Genomic DNA, 24,128 nt, shown 5'->3' with positions numbered 1-24,128 from the left:
TCAACTTGCATTGTGCTTGTGTCTCCCAGTCAGGTTTGATCCGGTTGTCCGAGCACGACTACATGATCTCCCCTCTACCTCAGCATCTGGCCAAACGTCACAACTACAGCGCGCCTGCCAGCCATCAGCCGCACGTCATCTACAAACGCTCTGCCGAACACGTAGTCCACGAGCGAGCCGGCGAACCGTCGAGTCTCATCCCGTCTAGCCAACACCTACCACACTTGGACCACCATCAACGCCGGGATGACCGACATGAGGGCGGACAAAGGCAACACTTCTGTGGACGCCGCAAGCAATGTATGTAAGGGAATTCTCTTTTCCTTATACTTGAAAATTCAAATAATGTACTTTGGATTATTATTTTAAACATTTAAACGAACAATTCCACTTATGGATTAGATGTCTATTGCCCTAAGTGGGATTCAAACATGAGCATTCAACGCATTCTTTCCCAGTTAAGTTAATTTCTACCACTGTCAGTAAAAGAAAATATATATATATATAAAAATAAAATAGAATAAAACAAATAAAAAATATAAAAAACAAACAAAAAAAACAACTAATAAAATAAAATAGAATAAAACAAATAAAAAATATTTAAAAAAACAAACAAAAAACAAAACAAAAAAACCCAAAAACAAAAAAAAATAAACAAAAAACAATACCGTATTTTTCAGACTATAAGTCGCACCAGAGCATTTTTTGATTTGATCAAAAAACAATAACTATTTATATTAATGTAAACCTAGCTAAAAGAAAAACAACAGGCAAAATAGACACGTTAATGTAAAATTTACTTTTTTGGATAACTATAATTTAAAAAAAAAAAACTGGTTTTCAGCTGTCAGATTGCAAAAAAAAAATTGTCTGGTAAGTTTTGAATGAATTTACCATATTGCTTGAAATACGTGGGAAGTCTATTTTGGGGTTGATTGCCTTAAGAAGCATGTCAACAAGAAATAAAAACAGTCAGCGGTTAGGCTCATACAAAATTTTCAATTTAGTGCATAACCAAGGCGCACTAAATCATTGGGCATTTTTCGAGAAAATTTTAGACTTTTAAGTGCACCCTATAAGCGTGATAACATGATACATATAAGTCCACTATGAAACAAAAAGTGCGACTTATGATACAGAAAATGCAGTAAATACTATTGTGGAAAAACTAGTTCATGATTTTTGTCTTATGACTCGGGATGTGACTATGTCCTGAAATAACTCCATTAAATAGAACAAAGCCTGCCAAATAAAGTTTTTCTTGGTTTTTAAGAACACCTAATACGGAGATGTACACATCTTTCTGCTTGACTGGATCAAACTGCTTTTCATTCCCACAGACGCTCCCAAGCTTCCCACTGAGGATCGTTTTCTGATGCCAGACGAGTTTGCCATTCCCGACGACGAAGGTCCCGGAAGGCCCAAACGTTCGCCTATTGATTCCAATCGGGTTGGTGGGCTGAATGTGGAGACCCTAGTGGTGGCCGATAGAAAGATGCTGGAGAAACATGGCCGCGAGAATGTGACTACTTACGTCCTCACCGTCATGAATATGGTCAGTGTGAAAATCGTAGGGTTAAAATTTCCTACTACTACTATATTTTTGGAAATGGACTACAGTACAAATACACTTTAATGTAGGAAAATATACATAGATGTAGTGGAGGACATGAAAATCTAGAAATCTAAGGATTTAGCATATTTTTCTCGCATATTAGCCGCATCTGCGTATAAGCCGTACTCTTCAAATTGCCTTAAACCCGTTGATTTTTTTTCAATTTCTCTCGTATAAGCCGCCCCCTGATTCACAATTTTTACCTTCATATTCATGGTTTTTATAGGAGTACAGATGAGTTACTTTGAAAGGAAATCTTAAGAAAAATCATTGCATGTGGTATTTTTTAGGTACTATAAATCGAAAGGATTGTCTTGCACGTAGACAAATTGAAAAAGGAAGTCATGTGAGCAGTACAACCAGGAAGTGTAGTAAATAGTGGTCAGGTTTGTCAGCCCTAGGTAAGATGGCGAGCAATGGCAGGCAGAAATACATTTTTTTCACGTTTTATGCAAGATACACTTTTTTTTCTTGAATTTCATTCATAGACATCAAATGAAATGTACTTTAGCATTTTATCTGTTTATCTTTTCTCTATTTTGAAATAAATTACTATATTGGCCGCGTTGTTTTGCGTTATGGCATTTCGTCTTTGTCACCTTGCAGTTTCGTGCTTCCCAAGTCTAATTTTTGCGCATATAAGCCTTACCCTTGATTCAATCATCATTTTTTTTGCATGACAAATATGGTTTATATGTGAGAAATTACGGTAAATATTGTCAGAGTGATATACGTACATTAACAAGACTCGCACAGATCCATAACTATTTACATTATGCCATAAAACCTATATTTTTAACAGTTTGCCTCTACATAGTGGAAACCGATCCAAGCAAGGACTGCCCCAATCCATTAAAAAAAATAATGACTTCACACCCAGAATGAGCAACACCTATTTTTGCTATCTACTAGCATGCTATTCTTCTACTCGCAGAATCCTAGACACAAACGTCAATTCTGGTTGTGATATCACAACCAGAATTGCATCCCCGATACATTGCTTTGGATGGAATGATTTTCTGCATTGCCAAACTTGATTTACACATGAGTATAGTCATTTTAAATGTTCCAATACAGTCATCATTTCATCAAAGAACACCAGTCATAATTTCTCGGCCCATAGCCTGTCTTTCCTGTTCCGAAATGTGGTTTTGTCGCCCTTTCGGTGGCGCCGGTGGCTTCTTCTTCTTCTTCTTCTTCTTGTCTTAATCCCCGAATGCATCAATGACATCATTCTTTCCACATGTGTATTTACCCGTGACGATTCAGAACCAAACAAACAAACTGACCAATGATGTGCTTGGCTCATTTATTGAGTTAACAACCACTTTTTTAAGGCTTCTTCTTCTTCTTCTTCTTCTTCTTCTTCTTCTTCTTCTTCTCCAGGTTTCCAGTCTTTTCAAAGATGGCACCATCGGAACAGACATCAACATTGTGGTAGTTAGCTTGTTGCTACTGGAACAAGACCCGGTAAGTGTACTGTTCTCGTACTGGAACTACAAATATACAGTCATTTTACGCTTCTTACACTCAAAAATAGCGAAAAACCGCTAGTAATTATCGCTTTTCTCGCAATAAAATATTTTATTTGCCTATTCGTTTAAATCTAGAATGGAACGTTATCATCAGAGATTTTAAAAAGGGACCAAATCTTGTACAAAAATGTTTTTTTTTAAGCAAAAAGACAGAATTGGGTCCCCCAAAAACATAATAATATAAAACAAGAACAGATTATTGTCGTAAATGGCAAACTATGATTTTGTGAGGGATTACTGTTTATTTTTTTTGTTTTGCAATAATCGCAGCTGGGCCTGACCATCAATCACCACGCCGACCAATCACTGAACAGTTTCTGTCAATGGCAGTCGGGCCTGGTGGGCAAAAGCGGAAAACGCCATGACCACGCCGTACTCCTCACCGGATTGGACATCTGTTCGTGGAAAAACGAGCCCTGCGATACCCTGGGTGAGGAAACTGGCCAAATGCAACTTCCTGCGAAAAACTTTGTTTTTACACCTGAATGTCTTGACCAGTTTTTGCTGGCTTGAACCGCGGGCATAAGAGCTTGTTCGTTTTTGGTTTTTTTTTAGCGGGATGACCTGTTTCTGTTCATGGGTGTGGAATTTAAATTTGGAATTTAATGTGAGAGTTTCTAATAGAGGTTAAAGTTAGAATTATAGTTTATATTGCTTGCTGATGCGCTATATTAAAAATAGTCAAAATGCATGACAATATTAGCAATCGATGATGAGGTTTTTGTCTGGAATCCAGGACCAATGTGATCCGGATTCGAGCCAAAATGGGTAAAACTGTGACAGGACGTTTGGTCGCCGGTCTTTTGGTCGCTGGTCAAATGTACTTAGATATTAAACTGTACTTAGATATTAAACAGTAGTTAGATATTAAACACTACTTGGGTATTAAAGAGTACTTCAATATTAAACAGTACTTGGATATTAAACAGTACTTAGATATTAAACAGTACTTAGATATTAAACAGTACTTAGCTATATTAAAAAGTACTTGTATATTAAACAGTACTTACATATTAAACAGTACTTAGATATTAAACAGTACTTAGATATTAAACAGTACTTAGATATTAAACAGTACTTATATATTAAACAGTACTTAGATATTAAACAGTATTTAGCTATGTTAAACAGTACTTAGCTATATTAAACAGTACATAGATATTAAACAGTACATAGATGTTAAACAGTACTTAGATATTAAACAATACTTAGATATTAAACAGTACTTAGATATTAAACAGTACTTGGATATTAAACAGTACTTGGATATTAAACAGTACTTGGATATTAAACAGTACTTGGATATTAAACAGTACTTGGATATTAAACAGTACTTTGGTATTAAACAGTACTTAGGTATTAAACAGTACTTAGGGAGTAAACAGTACTTAGATAGTAAACAGTACTTAGATATTAAACTATCTCATATATAAAATTTTGAGACCTGGCTTCAACAGTAAACTCAAAAAGACCGGCGACCAAAAGGGACCAAAAGACCGGCGACCAAACGTCTGAGCACCGGAAAAACAAGCTCTGTTTTCCCCCCAAAAAAAACGTACTTAAAAAAAATCTTGTACAAAAGTTGTCATCCGGCGTGCACCATTTGAAATGATCCAAAAACTGTATCAGATACAGGGAAAACGTATAATTTGACAGGTATGTATTGCTAGCCAGTTTATTGCTGGGATAACTGGCACAGCTATCACTACAGGGTGTAGTCTTTTTTTTTTTTTTTTGCCTTTCCCATGTTACCCTCAAGAGACGGATGGATGGATGGACGGCACGACCTCCTATAATTGCTGGAAAGTCTTAACCGTCCTACCCAGGGAGTCTCCCATGTCTGCTTTAGAAGTCGCTTTGGTCCAGACTGCGGTCCGAGAGAAAATGTTCATTCCTGTTATTTTGGTTTGGATCAAACTAAAATGTCTGGACTGACTGAGCAAGGTGGATTTACTTGGAGAAGAAGCCTTGAGGTGCACGCATATCATTTGTGGCATTTTTTTTTTGGGTGCATGAAAGGCTAAAAAAACAGGAAGGAAGGGAAAAAAATCGGCCTGAACACCGTTTCAATTAAAAACAGTGTGGAGATGTTCTATGGAAGTCTTTGTATTATTAGATATAGTTCGGCCAATCTTATTAAGAATACCGTATAGGCTCGAATATAAGATGATCCGATCCTGATTATAAGACGACACATTTTTTTTGCAAGACTGTAGTTTGAAAAAAATACTTTTTGAAGAGCAACTTCAATTTTTATACACAAAAAATGACTGTACATCTGAAACAAATGATTATAACAATGTATTGGAGATAAAAAGGATTATTTTGTCTCATTCAATTCATGCAAAAACTGTCGATTTCTTGTTATTTTCTGAACATACAATTATGTAAAGTAAAGGGCAATCACTTTTGGAAATGAATGCGAAAATGGTTGTAGATTTTGATGGAACAATTTTTTTTAATGAGATTTTGGTTAAATTAGGCGTTTTTAACTAAAATTAGGCATCTGAAGTGAGACTGCTAGAATTTGTGGTCCTGATTATAAGACGACTCCATTTTTTTCAAAGACTCAAGTTTGAAAAAAATACTTTTTGAAGACCAACTTCAATTTTATACTCAAAAAATGACAGTTCGTCTGAAAATAGTGATTATAATATATTGGAAACAAAAAGCATTGTTGTTTTGCCTCGTTCAAATCATGCAAAAGCTGTCAATCACATCTTAATATCTGAACATTTAATTATGTACCGTAAAGAGCAATCATATTTGGAAATGAAGGTGAAAATTGTGGAAATGTTTATGTAGATTTTGATGAAACCAAAAAATAAGGCTGAGATTTTGATCAAATTCTGCATTTTTGACTAAAATTAGGCCTCTGACAAAATACTACTGCTAGCATTTGTGATCCTGATTATAAGACGACTCCATCTTTTTCAAGACTCAAATTTAAAAAAAAAAGACTTTTTGAACACCAACTTCAATTTTTATACACAAAAAATGACATTACATATGAAACAAATGATTATGACAATAGATTAGAGACAAAAAAACATTATTTTGCTTCGTTCAAAACTGTCGATCACATCTTAACAACTGAACATTTGATTATTTAAACTAAAGAGACATTTGGAAATTAACGTGAAAATTGTGCAAATATTTATGTAGATTTTGATCAAACTCCAAAAAAACATGAACAGGATTTTGGTCAAATTTGGCAATTTCAACTAAAATTAAGCCTCTAACATAGTATAACTGATAGCATTTTGATTTGAATGGAACAGACTTTTTTCGATAAGTTACATTTTTAGCTTATTTCTCATTTTTTGATGTTCTTTTTTTGGCAGGTTTTGCTCCAATCAGTGGCATGTGCAGCAAATACAGAAGTTGCACCATCAATGAAGACACTGGACTCGGATTGGCGTTCACCATCGCTCACGAATCTGGACACAAGTACGTACATTCGTTGTGTCTCACAGTTTCGATATTTTTCAGCCAAAAAAATCCTCATGCAAACCTAAGTTTTACCTCAAAATGTCTCAAACATGAATATACAGTAAACACACATTGACCTGTTCAAAGGGTGAAATTGTCCAAGTTCGTTTGGTTGAATTTACATTGTTATTTTTTCTTACGCTTGAATGCATCTCCCTGCCTGGCACAAACCCAAAACAAACCTTGGACATGTTTTCTCTTGCTCTTTACACAGATACTTAAGTGTCAAAAATGCATGAAAGCGTGTTGAGTCAGGAGACAAATTGGGACAGAAACCTGAACATTTTACTGTAAAACATACCATGTATTCTTACTATTTGAGTCAAAAAGACTAATGATGTCAAAATGAATAGCAAAATCTGCATCAGGACGTCCCTAAAAGACCAATCATGAATAGTGAAATAATCAATATTAAATATACAGTGGTACCTTGAGATATGAGCTTAATGCGTTCCGGGACTGAGCTTGTATGTCGATTTTTTCGTAACTCAAACTAACATTTGCCATAGAAATGAACTAAAAACAAATTAATTTGTTCCAACCCTCTGAAAAACTGTATATTGGATTGGAACAACATTTTTATTTTTTGTAATTTGCCATCTATTAACAAAGTAACAAATAACTAGTGGTTTTATAGCACTAAATATGTTTAATAGTACTAAAAATGTTACCAGTATCTCAAATTGCTCGTATGTCGAGGTACTCGTATGTCGAGGCACTCGTATGTCGAGACACTCGTATGGCGAGGCACTCGTATGTCGAGGTGCTCGTATGTCGAGGCGCTCGTATGTCGAGGTACTCGTATGTCGAGGCGCTCGTATGTCGAGACACTCGTATGTCGAGGTGCTTGTATGTTGAGGCGCTCGTATGTCGAGGTACTCGTGTGTCGAGGTACTCGTATGTAGAGGTACTCGTATGTCGAGGTACCAATATGTCGAGGTACCAATATGTCGAGGTACTCGTATGTCGAGGTACTCGTATGTCGAGGCGCTCGTATGTCGAGGTACTCGTATGTCGAGGTACTCGTATGTCGAGGTACTCGTATGTCGAGGTACTCGTATGTCGAGGTACTCGTATGTCGAGGTACTCGTATGTCGAGGTACTCGCATGTCGAGGTACTCGTATGTCGAGGTACTCGCAAGTCGAGGTACTCGTAGGCCGAGGTACTCGTAAGTCGAGGCACTCGTATGTCGAGGTACTCGTATGTCGAGGCGCTCGTATGTCGAGATACTCGTATGTCGAGGTACTCGTAAGTCGAGGCACTCGTATGTCGAGGCGCTCGTATGTCGAGATACTCGTATGTCGAGGTACTCGTATGTCGAGGTACTCGTATGTCCAGGTACTCGTATGTCCAGGTACTCGTATGTCCAGGTACTCGTATGTCGAGGCACTCATATGTCGAGATACCACTGTCTTGGTTTTATTGCTTGTTTTTGCTTACTCTAAACACCATTTTTTTCTTCACCAGTTTCGGGATGATACACGACGGTGAGGGTAACCCTTGTCGTAAAACCGAGGGTAACATCATGTCCCCAACCCTGGCTGGTAACAATGGGGTTTTTTCCTGGTCCACTTGCAGTCGGCAGTACCTCAATCGCTTCCTAGGGTAGGCAACGTTGGTTGGGTGGTCCCAGTTAATCGTGAATGTGACCACCAATGGTGTTTCCCCCTTCAGGACAACCCAGGCTTCTTGTCTGGTGGATGAGCCCAAGCAGATTGGTCAGTACAAATATCCCGAGAAGTTACCCGGGCAGTTGTACGATGCAGATACGCAGTGCAAATGGCAGTTCGGATCCGGGGCGGAGTTGTGCAGTCTTGATTTTGTCAAGGTAAGCACCTAAAGACCTTTTAAATGTCACTTTTTGAGGAGTTTTAGTCATTTCTGTACAACTATAATTGTCAACTGTCAGTATACTATCTTTATCTATTTATTACTCGCGTATTTTCTGGTCTGTGGACTTAAATATTCTCTCATGCACTCAAAGCTTAGGACTACTATTCTTCCACTAAATACCTTTTAAAGCACATGTGTCAAAGTGGCGGCACGGGGGCCGAATCTGGCCCGGCGCATCATTTTGTGCGGCCCAAAAAAGTAAATAATGAGTGCAGACTTTCTGTTTTAGGATCAATTTAAAATATAGAGTATAGATGTATATTACATTTATTGATTTTCCCCTTTTAAATCAATAATTGTCATTTTTTAATCAATTTTTTCAGTTTTTAGTTCAAAAATCATTTTGTAAAATCTAAAAATTATAAGAAAAAAGCTTAAAAAAACATTGTTTTAGATTTATAAACAAACTGAATATTCAGGGATTTTAATCCATTAAAAATATAAATATTACTGTAATTTTTTATCATTTTTTTTCTGTGATTTTAGTTCAAAAATTTTGTAAAATATAAAAATATATTTAAAAAAATGTAAAATAAACATTGTCGATCTATAGAAAAACTGAATATTCAGGACTTTTAATCCATTTAAAAAATCTAAATATTACTCTAATTTTTTAATCCATTTTTTTAAATTTTTAGTTCAAAAAATATTTTGTAAAATCTAAAAATATATTATAAAAAAAGCTAAAATAAATATTGTTTTAGATCTATAAAAAATTGAATATTCAGGCCTTTTAATCCAGTTAATTTAATCCATTTCTAAAAATAAAAATCTAAATACTATATCTAAAATAGTCCGGCCCACATGAAATCAAGTTGGCGTTAAAGCGACCCGCGAACTAAACCTTCCCACATTGGCTTGCCTACACATGAACATCAACATAAATACTGTTCTATAGTCCCGTTTTTATGGACTAAAACAATCCCACCTCAAGAAGCTTTTGAGACCATCAAGACCCTCCAGTAATGAGCCCCTATACAACACCGGGTCTAGTATTGTGGTCTTTACAGCCTCAATAATGTCGCAGTAAATGGGCACTTTATAAATCGCAGTGATCCTTGCCAAACAGCCCGAGACCCCTGTTGTTTTACCCTGTTGGTTTGAATCCCCCTCAATGGATGGACACCTTCTGTCCCCCCGGTCGGACCCCTTTGGGCAAGGTGAAATCTTTATGTTAGCGCTTATTCAAATGGAAATGCTCCTTGGCCGCTAACCACTGGGAAAAGAATCCAACAAATGGTAAAGCTGGGAAATTAAAGCACAACACTTTAGCGTGGCTATTCAGGTTTTTTTTCAAAGGATGTTTGCGTGATGGTGACCTTGGCGGGGTTTTAAAGGAGGTGCTAATCTTTGATGCTAAAGCTAGCTTCAAAAACTAGCAGTATATTGTCCAATTTGAGTCATGTTCAACGTTTAGCAATGAGGAGATGGAATTTTTTACTTGATATTTTTTGTACCTGAGTACTGTTTAATATCTAAGTACTGTTTAATATCTAAGTACTGTTTAATATCTAAGTACTGTTTAATATCTAAGTACTGTTTAATGTCCAAGTACTGTTCAATATCTAAGTACTGTTTAATATCGAAGTACCGTTTAATATCTAAGTACTTTTTAATACCCAAGTACTGTTTAATACCCAAGTACTGTTTAATACCCAAATACTGTTTAATACCCAAGTACTGTTTATTACCCAAGTACTGTTTAATACCCAAGTACTGTTTAATATCTAAGTACATTTTACCGGCGACCAAAAGACCGGTGACCAAACGTCCGGCCGACCAAACGTCCGGCCGACCAAACGTCCGGCCGACCAAACGTCCGGCCGACCAAACGTCCGGCCGACCAAACGTCCGGCCGACCAAACGTCCGGCCGACCAAACGTCCGGCCGACCAAACGTCCGACCACCAAACGTCCGACCACCAAACGTCCGGCCGACCAAACGTCCGGCCGACCAAACACCCAGTGTTAACACATCCTTGGTCTAAACTCTAATATGACAGCCAAACAAACCCACATTAGAAACCCAAACCCTGTTTTTAACCCAATAGCCAAGTCCGTGTGCCTAATTTTCCTTGGCTCTCGGTCCCGGTTTTCTTCCCCCGTGGCCCCGGCCGGCCGGCTGCCAGCCAGCCAGCCAGCCAGCGTCGGCAGCCTGTCTCCCGATCCGAGGCTCTCCCTCTGTGCTCACTCACTCTCTCCATTTCTGTATTGTTGGGTCAGATGACACACACAATTATAGCCTGTTTCATTAAAGCGGCGCACTGATTAGATTTGACGTGCAGGCTTTTTTTAGTTTTTTTTTTTAATATGAGCAGCAAATGATGCTCATTCAACAGTGGAGTAAGAAAGTACAAATACTTGTACTGTATATATAGATTTTCACTCATATATTTTTCTGACGTCTTCTATTTTTTCCTTAAATGCTTCGTTTTTCAGGACATCTGCAAGTCGCTGTGGTGTCACCGTACGGGACACCGATGCGAGACTAAGTTCATGCCGGCCGCCGAGGGTACGAGCTGCGGACCTGACATGGTAAGGTGTTTCGTCCATGATTAATTATGGCTATGAAAGATATATATTTTTTAAATATTTTGTGATAAATCGCCAAAATTGGCACCACAGTCGGAGTGTTTTCATTTCTTTAATATCAAAACAACAACTTTGTGACAGGTCATTTATGTTAGTCTAGGTCAGACATGGGCAAACTACGGCCCGCGGGCCACAAACGGCCCGTTAGGCTTTTTAATCCGGCCCTCCGACGTTGTCCAAATGACATTTTATTTTTTATTTTTTTTCCAAGATGGCGCCGTCGCGCGGAAGCCAGTGTCCACTACTCGTCTTTGTTTTTGGTGTTTTACAGCCCCTCTAACTTTTTTTAAATGACATTTTAATATTTCTTAATACTACATTTCTTTATACTTGACTTTCTACTTTATACTTTTGACTTGAATGATGAGTGATGAGTATCTTAATACTTTAGTCCTCTTTTTCAGTTTATGTTTCATATGTACTGTTAACGGATGCACTTTTTTATATGTATCATATCTTGTGTTGACCCCGCCCATCTCTCAAATTCTTGTCAGATTTTCACATTTTTATTAAATAAAAATTATAATAATCATAATTAATGGCAGCAAAATCACGATAATCAAAGGAATACTGCTCTAAATACTAAAAATAAAATCATAACCAATTTCAATTCCCCTTCCGCTCCACCAGTGGTGTTGGCGTGGCCAGTGTGTCAAATACGGGGAGCACGGCCCCAAAGCAGTCCATGGCCAGTGGTCCCCTTGGTCCCAATGGTCTGAATGTTCCAGAACATGCGGAGGTGGGGTCATGTATAAGGAACGATCCTGCACAAGTCCAAGGTAAATACACACACTTTCACGCACACACGCACACACACACACACACACACACACACACACACACAAGCACTTTCTAGAGAGCATCATCCTGTCATCGTCCAACGAAATATAGTTACTCCTCGGTTGCAAGAGAACAGCTCTTTTCTTCTTCCCTTTTTTTTTTTCAAACACCTGAATGCATCATTTGCCAGCTTACTGTCAGCACGCACCCTCACACACACACACACACACACATACACACACACACACATATATACACACTCAAGTCAGCTGACAGTCCAGACAGCAAGACAATCTCTCTCCATGCTCCAGACACGGGTGGGGGAAAACCTCGTAAAAACAAGAGTTTTTCATTTTTTTTTTCTTTTTTTTTTTTTTTTTGCACTGAGGCCTGCCAACTTCCCGCATCGCTGCTCACTCGCACAAACGGAATTTAGCGCATCCCACAGTGCACAACTTCTCCGTGAGTGGTCTTAGCGTGCACTGTTGTTTTATAACACACTCTAGAATTTTGTCTTTATGACGCCGACCCAACAAATTGCCATGGTTTCATTTATAGATGTCCATTTTGTTTGCGATTATGTATTAAAAAGACACTTTCTTTAACTTTTGGGCCTGGGAGCTTTAAAAATGACTTTAAAAATGTGACAGATGGGCGGGGTCAGCACAAGATACGATACAAATAAAAAAGTGCATCCGTTAACAGTACATATGAAACATAAACAGAAAAAGAGGACTAAAGTATGAACATATCACTCATCATTTAAGTAAAAAGTATAAAGTACCAAGTAAAGTCAAAAGGAATGTATTAAGAAATAATAAAAAAAACACAAAAGCCCACAAAAAAGGATGTTTTGACAAAAGAATGAAAGAAGTCTAAAATTTCTGGGGCGCCCAATCAGTCGGTGTGCCTTGTATATGCACAAAATTCATGATTCTCTCCATCAGACATGGGCAAACTACGGCCCGCGGGCCACATCCGGCCCGCTGACGTTGTCCAAATAATATTTATTTTATTTAGTTTTATTTTTTCCCCAAGATGGCGCCATCAAGCAGAAGCCAGTGGCAGTAGCTCTGTCCACTCTTATTTATTTTTGGTGTTTTACAGCCCCTCTAAATTCTATTAAATGACATTTTAATATTTCTTAATACATTCCTTTTTAATTGACTTTATACTTTATACTTTTTACTTAAATGATGAAAGTTGAGTATGTTAATTTAGTTTGTTTCATATGTACTGTTAACGGATGCACTTTTTTATTTGTATCATATGTATGTTGTTCGCAGACTTTTGCTAACGTGAGGTCGGTGTGAAAAATGAGAGATTAACATACTTTTTTGTTGCTAAAACTTTAATAAGAATGACTTTATATTAGTGACTGAGTTTTAAATCAATAACATTAGCAACAGGCAGATATATCTAGGCTAATCCATGTGGTTTTGGTCCGATTAGGAAGGAAAGTCTCCTGCCAAATTAATCAGTGAGATTAAGAATGCTACGCTCAAACACAGTTGAACGAGTTCGCCACTACATGATCATTCACTCAGTGTGTAAAACTGAGATAAAAGGGATTTCAAAATGAAGGGCCAAATATCTGACCCTAAAGAAGGTAACATATTGAAGTCCCACTCTCATATCATGAGCTACTCAATACGACAGTTTGGAGGTCACTGAACTACAATTTTCTTTCCAAAATGACCAGTTTTATTCCTATTTCGCCATTGGCCAGGAGGAAGATGTCATTTTGGAAAGTACACAAGTAGAATATCCTGGTTTTAGTTGTTCAATCGCTATGCTAGCTATAGTCTAAAGTCGAAATACTTTAACGTAAGATGTATAGAGATAGTAGACACCCTAGATCTAATGTTAATGGAGTTCGAAATCCTTCTTTTCCTTCTTAATGCAGTCCTAAATCCTCTCTTCTAGTGAATTTCTCCGGTAATAACGTTATCTAAGCTTTACTTCTTCCTCTGACACACTTTTAATTTTGTGTACCGACTCGTCAACGACAACGAGTCTCTACTTTTTTGCATTGAGACATTTGATCTTTTTGTCTTTCATTACGTTAGCGATTTCAACGGTGCTCGGACGTTTGATAACCGGTCTTTTGGTGGCCGGTCAAATGGTGACAGAGAGTTTACTGTTGAAACCAGCTCTCAAAATTATATTCATGAGACTGAGTTTAATATCTAAAAGAGAGAGTTTAAGATCTAAGAGAGAGAGTTTACTATCCAAGAAAGATAATATCTAAGTTTAATATCTAAGTACTGTTTAAAACTTTTGACCGGCGACCAAAAGGGACCAAATGTCCGGCGACCAAACGTCCGGCGACCAAACCCTCCGGCGACCAAACCCTCCGGCGACCAAACCCTCCGGCGACCAAACCCTCCGGCGACCAAACCCTCCGGCGACCAAACCCTCCGGCGACCAAACCCTCCGGCGACCAAACCCTCCGGCGACCAAACCCTCCAGCGACCTAACCCTCCGGCGACCAAACCGTCCGGCGACCAAACATCCGCTCACGGATTTCAACAATGCAGAGGCTGACCGTCATGAAAAAAAAAATTCATTTCACAATTTTAATAGTTATAGCACTGAGTCTTGAAATTTGATTGAATCACTTTATTATTGTATTGCAGTGACATTAACTACTGTCACTATAGTGATTTTTTTTTAAATCTATAAAGTGATTCCTTTATGGTATATTTCCCACTGACCCTAAAACTCAAGAGACCCAAAAGCGGTCCCAAAATGGCCTCTCTCTGACTGCCGCGGTAACGCTAAAGCAAGTCGACAGCTAACCTGCTCGCAAAGGACCTCCTCCGCCGACCCTTCTTGCTCTAGCGAACGTGGCGTATGCGTAACGTGTATCATATGAGCAGAAAACAACTTTGATCCCCTGGCGGGAGGGATTAGGAGACGGACCGGCTGCGTCCATGTCTGACCGGCCGGCTGTTAAGTAAGATCTGATGATTGCAGTGAAGCGAACGGTCCAAATATTTAAACCCACCTCGTTATGTGTTTGTAGGGGGGAACCAACATTTGGGAAAACATGCAAAGCCAGAAACAAGTGCTGGAAAAAATGTTCATTTGAACGTTTATACTCTGGTTCTCTTGCCAAAAACTTAATTTTTTGTGGGCTTTTTGTCCATTTAGAATAGTTTTAAAAATAATTTGACCAAAAACACACCAAAACCTGCCCATTTTTGAGAAAACATGCAAAGCTAGAACAAAGTGTTGGAAAAAATGTTCATTTGGACGTTCATACTTTAGGTTTTTTTGTCAAAACATCATTTTTTGTGGACTTTTGTGTTGTTTCTTGTTCATTTTGAAGAGTTTTACAAATAATTTTACCGAAAACAGACCAAAATCTGCACATATTTGGGAAAACATGCAAAGCCAGGACCAAGTGCTGGAAAAAATTTTCATTTGGACGTTCATACTTTGGTTCTTTTGCCAAAAACTTCATTTTTTTGTGGGTTTGTGTTTTTTTATTTTGTTCATTTAGAATAGTTTTACGGATAATTCTACTAAAAATACACCAAAATCTGCCCATATTTGGGAAAACAACCAAGTGCTGTAAATAATTTTCATTTGAACATTCATACTTTAGTTATTTTGTCAAAAACATCATTTTTTTGTTGGCTTCTGTGCTTTTTTGTTGATTTAGAATAGTTTTACAAATAATTCTACCTAAAACACACCAAAAATCTGCACATATTTGGGAAAACATGCAAAGCCAGAACCAAGTGCTGGAAAAAATGTTCATTTGGACGTTCATACTTTCATTCTTTTGTCAAAAACCTCATTTTTGTTGGCTTTTGTGTTGTTTTTTGTTTATTTAGAATAGTTTTACAAATAATTCTACCTAAAACACACCAAAATCTGCCCATATTTGGGAAAACTTGCAAAGCCAGAACCAAGTGCTGGAAAAAAATGTTCATTTGAACATTCATACTTTAGTTTTTTCTGTCAAAAACATCATTTTTTTTGTGGGCTTTTGTGTTTTTTTTTTTGTCTCGAAAATTTTAGACCTTTAAGTGAACCCTCTGTGAGTAAATATGTGCAGCGTTGCATCTGTATGGTTTATCATCACATAATAACAAGAATTGAAATCATTAATGAGGGAAGCAATTGGCTAAGGTTGCCAGGTATGCGCTAACCCAAGCGGTGGGCAAACTTTTGGGCCCGGGGGCCTTATTGACTTTAAAAAATTGCCAGATGGGCCGTCTGGGCTAAACGGTAACAATAAACAACCAATAGAATCAGTAAAAACACCAAAAACTCTTTTTTTTTTAGAAAATATGCCCTTTTAATGGACTACAGATCCTAACACCAATGGCAAATCTGTGTCCTTTTTCAAAGTAACACAATGTTTATTTCAACATTTTTAGCATCCAGGCTAATACAAACTCTTCGCTAAGTCCACCCGATGATCACAAGTCCCCGATCTCGTAACAAGTTCTCATCAGCACCCAAGTACCTTTTAAACTTTGACCCCAAGTGCACTTTCTCATTGGTTATCCTCATCAAATGTCTTCTTCAAGGAGGCTTCTCAGAATAAATCCCTTGTAGTAGCTGCTCTTAAAAGCGAAAAATGAATTTTCATGCTTTAGCACGTCTTACACCTGCTTCCTCACTTTGTCGAACCCCTCCCCCCCGTTTCGGACCACCTGCCAGATCAAACGAGGTCCGCCATAATCCTCGTCAACAAGCCTCGGAAGATTAGGGTCGAAATCTTGACCTGGTTTTTGATGGTACACATTTTGTCACACGGTCAATGTAAAGAAAGTTGAGTTGTACTCGTTTTGGACCTAGCGAGGAAAATCCCTAAAAACTCCGAAGGTTGTTGTGGGTCGGACTTGAGTCTGTTTACGGTTTTTCCACTGGTTGTGGCTCTTTTCGATAGCTGAGAACTGAAAACATGCTAATTGTATGCTAAATGAATCAAATATTGTCATTATACCAGCACATATAAATAAGTACTGTAATTTTTCCGCATATAAGTCGCATCCACGTATAAGCCGTACCCTTAAAATAGCCTTAAAATCGTTGAATTTTACAATTTCTCTCGTATAAGCCGCCCCTTGAATCACAATTTTTAACCCCATATTCATGGTGTTCATTTTTTAGGTCATTTCAATACTTTAAGTATAATTAGTATTGTAATTCTTTCAATAACAATAATACGTTGTTGCTAATGAACGAAAATTGCCTTAAAATCGGGATATTTTACAATTTCTCGCATATAAGCCGCCCCCTGATTCACAATTTTCACCTCCATATTTGTGGTTTAATAGGGAGTACAAATGTGTTATTTTGAAGGGAAAAACTTCATTGAATGTAGTATTTTTGAGATACTATAAATCGATTGCTGGATTACACATTCTTTTAGGGTGTGGCCTGCATGTAGACACATCCAAAAAGTAAGTCATGTGAGCAGTACAACCAATTAAATATTATGTTACATTATCCCATCAAACTACATTTGGAAGAAAGCCTGTTAAACTCGAGTCAAAATGGGTAAAAATACGGTCATTTTTACAAAAATCATTTACAAAAGTTGTTATACGGCGTATTTGTGCGCATATAAGCCGTACCCTCCATTAAAACATCATATTTTTTAGCGACAAATATGGCCTATATGAGAGAAAATACGACAAATGGACAAGTTACTAACATAGTTAGCAGTTTATGGAGTTTTAGTGTATTACAAAATAAATCTTGATTATATCCTCCCAGGTTAAGAACTTGAGTTGAGTATGGTGACGTCTCTTGGGAAGAAACTGTCCTTGAGTCTCTTTGTCTTGGCTGTTATGGTCCTGTAGCACCTCCCTGATTTTGGCAGGTTGATTAGGTTGGAAGTCGGGATATGTATTATCTTTTACAATGTCTTATTGACATTGATAGATGTCCAATTCACTTAAAATGGCTGTGGGTGCTCATCAAGATTGCAGAAACGTTTGTTTTCTTCGATATTTTCGTCGGGTTTCTGTTTCCAGTCAGCATTCTTCAATACCTTCGCCAAGTAGAGCGGCATTACTGTTTTTATGACATCAGCGGGGATTCTTCCGGGTCCACCACGCTAGTCGTAATCATACCTGTCAACCTCGAACCATTTGTGATCTTACCAAATTTTGTTTTCGCCCTTACATATATGTATAAATACATGGAAAATCTTACCACTTTACTTTTTTGTAAAAAATGAAAGTAAACATAAACAAGGGAACAGGAAACGGAAATCACATGGTGAAAGTGTTACAAAACGAAATGTTTATCATGATCTTTTTTTTTTAGCCAATCAGAGGCGCCGGTACATATATCACTTGGCAGACATGCGTTTCCGGGAAGAAACAATGGCGGATGGTGAAAAATGGCTAGAAAGTGCCTTAATTTATTTTTTTTTCTCAAAATCACCGTTTAGCGTACCATTTTCATGTGTACAGCGTACCAATATAAAAATGGGCTTTCAGTTGTACCAATTACGGCGAGAACGTACCAGTTGACAGGTATGCGTAATGTTCTCGGTAACTAGCGTAAATAGCCAAAGTCAATTTTCTCTGTTGGGGGTCCTGCCGGAATGCTGGAAAGTTTATAAGCTGTAGCAAATTAAAAGCCTGCTAAATGTTAAAAACCTGTCAATTTATACAGTTTTTCCCATATTTTATACTTTTTTTTAATCATTTCCGATTGTGTTCGCCGTATAACAACTTTTGTAAATGTTTTTTTGTAAAAACTGACCGTATTTTTACCCATTTTGACTCGAGTTTAACAGGCTTTTTTCTTCCAAATATAGTTTGATGGGATAATGTAACAATGTAATATTTTATTTGTCAATTTATATAGTTTTTCCCATATTTTATACATTTTTTAATCATTTCCAATTGAGTTCGTAGTATAACAACTTTTGTAAATGTTTTTTGTAAAAACCGACCATATTTTTACCCATTTTGACTCGATTTTAACAGGCTTTGTTCCTAAAGTGTAGTTTGATGTGATAATGTAATATTTCATTTGTCAACTTATGCAGTTTCCTCATATTCTATACGACTTTTTAAATCATTTTCAATTGTGTACGTTGTATAACAACTTTTGTAAATATTTTTTGTAAAAAACGACCGTATTTTTACCCATTTTGACTCGATTTTAACAGGCTTTGTTCCTAAAGTGTAGTTTGATGGGATAATGTAACGTAATGTAATATTTTATTTGTCAATTTATACAGTTTTTCCCATATTTTATACTTTTTTATCATTTCCAATTGTGTACGCCATATAACAAATTTCGTAAATGTTTTTTTTAAAAAAACGACCGTATTTTTACCCATTTTGACTCGATTTTAACAGACTTTGTTCCTAAAGTGTAATTTGATGGGATAATGTAACGTAATGTAATATTTTATTTGTCAATTTATACAGTTTTTCCCATATTTTATCCTTTTTTTTAATCATTTCCGATTGTGTTCGCCGTATAACAACTTTTGTAAATGTTTTTTGTAAAAAACGACCATATTTTTATCCATTTTGACTCTAGTTTAACAGGCCTTCTTACAAATGTAGTTTGATGGGATAATGTAACATAATATTTAATTTTTGGTTGATTTACTTGCGTTTAACATATTTTTTCTTTGTGTTTTCCAGGCCTCAACATAACGGCAAATTCTGCTACGGTCCTAGTCGTCAAAACCAGCTGTGCAACACCCGCACGTGCCCACCCAACGGCGTGGACTTCCGATTGCAGCAGTGTGCCGAGTACAATAGCAAACCCTTCAGGGGATGGTACTACAAATGGAAGCCCTACACCAAAGTGGATGGTAATGTTGCTAGCTTTTATTTTGTGCATTTTACAGTCCTTCAGTTAGTACACGTGTTCCTCTTTTTTAGTGTTTCCAGATGAACAATTTGTTCACAGCCAACAATTTCCAACCCTTTTAGAGAATATATATAGACATATATTTATAGATATATAGTATTTTTTTAATAGGAATTTGACATAAGCGTAAAATGTAAGCAGAAATGACAAAATGTAGAAAAGACACTGGAGGCAAAATGTTTTTGAAGTCAGAATTCTGAGTTTAATCTCAGAATTCTGAATTTAATCCCATAATTCCAATCTCATATTGAAATAGGAGTATTTAATCTTTAATTAAAATGGCCAAGATTTCTGATTTTAAAATCAGAATTCTAGTCACTTTGAATTCAGATTAAAGACAGATATCTAAAAATTAAATTGAAATTTTGGGATTACATTCTAAATTGTGAGATTAATTTCAGATTTGTGAGATTACATTTGTAATTCTAATTTTAAAACCGGAATTCTGATTTTGTAACCGGAATTCTGATTTTAAAACATAATTCTGATCTTAAAAACATAATTCTAAATTTAATCTCAGTATTTTGAATTTAATCCCAGAATTCCAATTTCATTTTTAAATAGCAGTCTTTAATTTTTATTTAAAATGGCCATGATTTCTGATTTCAAACTCAGAATCTTTCTCATTTTGAATCCAGATTAAAGACAGAAATCTAAAAATTACATTGGAATTCTGGGATTAAATTTGAAATTCTGAATCCTGATTTTAAAACTAGAATTCAGATATTAAAGACATAATTCAGAGATTAAATACCTAATTCAGAGATTATTTCAGAATTATGAGATTAAAACCAGAATTCAGAGATTAATTTCAGAATTAGGTGATTAAAACCAGATTTCAGAGATTAAATACTTAAATCCAACTTTATTACCAGAATCATGACTTTAAAGTCAGAATTTATGGTTTAAAAATCTACAATGCAAATCCAAGACAAAAATAATTTTAAAAAAATCAGACACCAAAAAAATGAAATAAATTTTGACGTTTTAAAATCAAAGCCTTCACCACCTAATCCTCATCTCGCCAAACCATAATGAATATCACTAACATTACCACAAGAGCCAAAAATAGATGATTGCAACACAAAAAAAACCTGCAAAAAACTTTGTATATACAAGCCTTCTACGCCTTAGCCAATCAAACACATTCAGTCCTGTCATGGTTGGCCTGTCCAATGTTTAGCATTTAGTTCCCAGGAATTTAATCCTTGTCAGGATTTTCAAAATAAAGCACACAAACTTCAATCTAATTGGCTAACGCATTTTATCCTAAACACACAAAGTCTCCAATACGATTTATCCTGTCCTATTTCTTACATATTAATTTTTTTTCTATTGAGTTTTGCATTTAAAAAAAAAAACATTTTACTGTTGTGGGAAGCAAAAAAAGTCCAAAATATTTTGTATTTTTTTCTGAATTTCCAAGTTTTACCGTTAAAAAAAAAAGAACTTTTATCAGTGATTTTTGGGGGTTTATTTTGGCAAATGTATCCAAAGTGTGAGAACAGTTTCTAATGGGAGGCATGCAACCACTTGTATGCTTTCAACACACTTGGAAAACATTTGAAAAAAAACGGAGAGGGAAGCGAGGGGGAGGGGCTTTAAAGTGAAGGACAGCGATCTGTTTGGCTAGCGTCCCAGGCCTGTTTAAGATCTTGATGAATGGTAGGTCATGTTGGGAGTTGGAACTCATTGTAAATTGCCTGAGGAACCTCGGGCCAAATCAAGTCACCTGTGCCGTCATTTGTTGAGACTTGTTTGCCATTTCCACCCAGGAAGTCATTAAACTAGACTTATTATAATCGGTACTTTTCTTTTAATTCGGATATTATTTATTGGGTATTTATTAGGGCATTTTTTTCAATTGTGTGTTGTGTTTTGAAAAGTGATGATACTTTTTAAATGGACTTTTGTTACTACTTAAATTCACTTACTTGCGGGTATTGATGGTGCTAGATGTCCAATCCATTTTGGCTGGGAGGGTTGAATTTCAATTTATATTAGTTTATGAAATATATAAAAGTGGACTGATGAATTCACCAGCAATTTTTGGAATATTATTTTTAAAAAAAAATTAAAAAAAAAAAGATCTACTTATTTATTACCTATTTATTATGATGTATGTACTTATTTATTACCTATTTATTTATAACTAAAATGTTTTCCTGTCTCTAATCTAATATAAGATAATAATGTTTAAAATATGTTAAAAATGAGAGAAATTATAGATATTATATATATATATATATATATATATATATATATATATATATATATATATATATATATATATATATATATATATATATATATATATATATATCTATATCTATATCTATATATATATATATATATATATATATAGATATATAGATATATATAGATATATATATATATATATATATATATATATATATATATATATATATATATATATAATATCTGAATCATAATTTCTCATTTTTAACTGATTTTAAACATTATTATCTTATATTGGATTAGACACAGGAAAACATTTTAGTTATAAATAAATACGTAATAAATAAGTACATACATCATAATAAATAGGTAATAAATAAGTAGATAAATCATAATAAATAGGTAATACATAAGTAAATAAATCATAATAAATAGGTAATAAATAATTAAATAAATCATAATAAATAGGTAATAAATAAGTAAATAAATCATTAATAAATATGTAATAAATAAGTAAATAAATCATAATAAATAGGTAATAAATAAGTAAACAAATCATATTTAATAGGTAATAAATAAGTAAATAAATCATAATAAATAGGTAATAAATAAGTAAATAAATTATAAATAAATAGGTAAGACATAAGTAAATAAATAACCATGTTTTTATGAAATACATATTTATATATTGAATTGAATTATTTTGTCATTATACAAGTATGAGATTTATGATGTGCAAAATAACAACAATCAATAAATAATAACAATGAATAAAGATTAAATAGAACATAAATAAATAAGTCAACAACATAAATACCAGGGTAATGCAAAAATAACAACAAAAAATGAACAGATAAATACTAACTATAAAAAGGAACAATCAATGAATAAGTAGTAAATAAAACATTAAAATTAACTATAAACAGATGACTCCGCTAATATCCTGATCATTTTTTTGATAATTTTAGGAAAAACAATGAAATTGTAAAGTGCCTCTACCTAAAGTAACACAATAACTCTTATTTACTCTCATTCTTTATCTTCTTAACTGTCGAGTTAAGTTATGGACTAACTAACTAAATGTATTAATCTTTTTAACAGATGAAGACATTTGTAAGCTGTACTGCACAGCCGAAGATTTTGACTTCTTCTTCGCCATGTCCAGCAAGGTCAAAGACGGCACTTCCTGCTCCGACCACAAGGGCGACGTTTGCATCGACGGCGTTTGCGAGGTACAAACGTGTCAACACCGCGTTGATTTTCTTTAAAAATAAGACAGATTCGAGTAGCGAGCCAATCCACAGGGCGACCGCCGTTTCAATCCTAGGCGTCCCGCGTTGTTTTTTTTCCAAGGACTTTGGTAGACCTCAAGTGTTACCTTTCAGCAGCCGTCAAAACTGGAGAGTTTATTTCCGAACAATTATGTGAAAACTCTGACCGGGATTTTTAACTCGATTTTCTTGCGGTGCCACCCAAACCGACGCGTTGACACTCATTTTGTCCCGATTTCACACTTGTTGTTGCTTTTGGTGGGCCACCAAACGCGTGCTTTAATTGGAAATGACTTTAATTGGATGTGAAGTTCGGAAAATGTAGTCATTGAATGTATACGTTAAAGTTCAGTTCGAGGCAATCAGACTCATTTTTACTTTACACCCACTAAAAATATAGATTTTTTGAAAAATGGAATTTAATGCAAGTAGTAGTTTTAAAGCTAAGTGCAAAACAACAACAACAACAACAAACAAAATAATGACAATACATATTAAATATAATAATAAAATAATAAGTAATGCATAATAAAAAAAGTAGTCAGCAACCTAAATGAGTAGGTAAGTGTACAAATAACAACAACAAACAAACAAACAAACATATTCACTAAATAATAAAAATAGATAAATGATCAGTAAGTAAGAAATTATTTACTAGGCAACATAATGAAAAGTCAACAACAACATAAGTAGGGAAGTACACAAATAGCAACAAACAGATACATAATCACTAAATAATCATCGTAAATATATAATCAATAAGTAAGCAATAAATAAGTAGTCAACTTAATGAGTAGTCAGCATACTTAAGTAGTCAGCATACATAAGTAGTTAACATAGATAAGGGGTCAACATAGATAAATAGTCAACATAGATAAG

At 35.5% G+C, this 24,128-nt stretch overlaps 1 protein-coding gene across 2 annotated transcripts in view; it reads left to right on the top strand.

Annotated features, from left to right (window-relative positions):
- adamts18 (ADAM metallopeptidase with thrombospondin type 1 motif, 18) overlaps nucleotides 1-24,128 on the top strand; it is a 58,758-nt gene that overhangs the window by 14,074 nt on the left and 20,556 nt on the right. The window contains exons 4-14 of one of the 2 annotated variants that reach the window (XM_077714184.1): nucleotides 30-300; nucleotides 1,341-1,555; nucleotides 3,002-3,085; nucleotides 3,421-3,580; nucleotides 6,495-6,600; nucleotides 8,111-8,248; nucleotides 8,318-8,471; nucleotides 10,975-11,070; nucleotides 11,758-11,906; nucleotides 19,548-19,720; nucleotides 23,080-23,210. In XM_077714184.1, the coding sequence (XP_077570310.1) occupies nucleotides 30-300; nucleotides 1,341-1,555; nucleotides 3,002-3,085; nucleotides 3,421-3,580; nucleotides 6,495-6,600; nucleotides 8,111-8,248; nucleotides 8,318-8,471; nucleotides 10,975-11,070; nucleotides 11,758-11,906; nucleotides 19,548-19,720; nucleotides 23,080-23,210 (1,677 nt within the window). Of the gene's footprint in view, nucleotides 1-29; nucleotides 305-1,340; nucleotides 1,556-3,001; nucleotides 3,086-3,420; nucleotides 3,581-6,494; nucleotides 6,601-8,110; nucleotides 8,249-8,317; nucleotides 8,472-10,974; nucleotides 11,071-11,757; nucleotides 11,907-19,547; nucleotides 19,721-23,079; nucleotides 23,211-24,128 lie in introns of those variants that run through there. The other variant, XM_077714185.1, reaches the window with a different exon arrangement.

Source organism: Stigmatopora nigra, chromosome 3 (genome assembly GCF_051989575.1).
Source record: "Stigmatopora nigra isolate UIUO_SnigA chromosome 3, RoL_Snig_1.1, whole genome shotgun sequence".
NCBI lineage: Eukaryota > Metazoa > Chordata > Actinopteri > Syngnathiformes > Syngnathidae > Stigmatopora > Stigmatopora nigra.
Note: the sequence above shows the minus strand (reverse complement) of the source record. Positions and strands in the feature narration are given on the sequence as shown.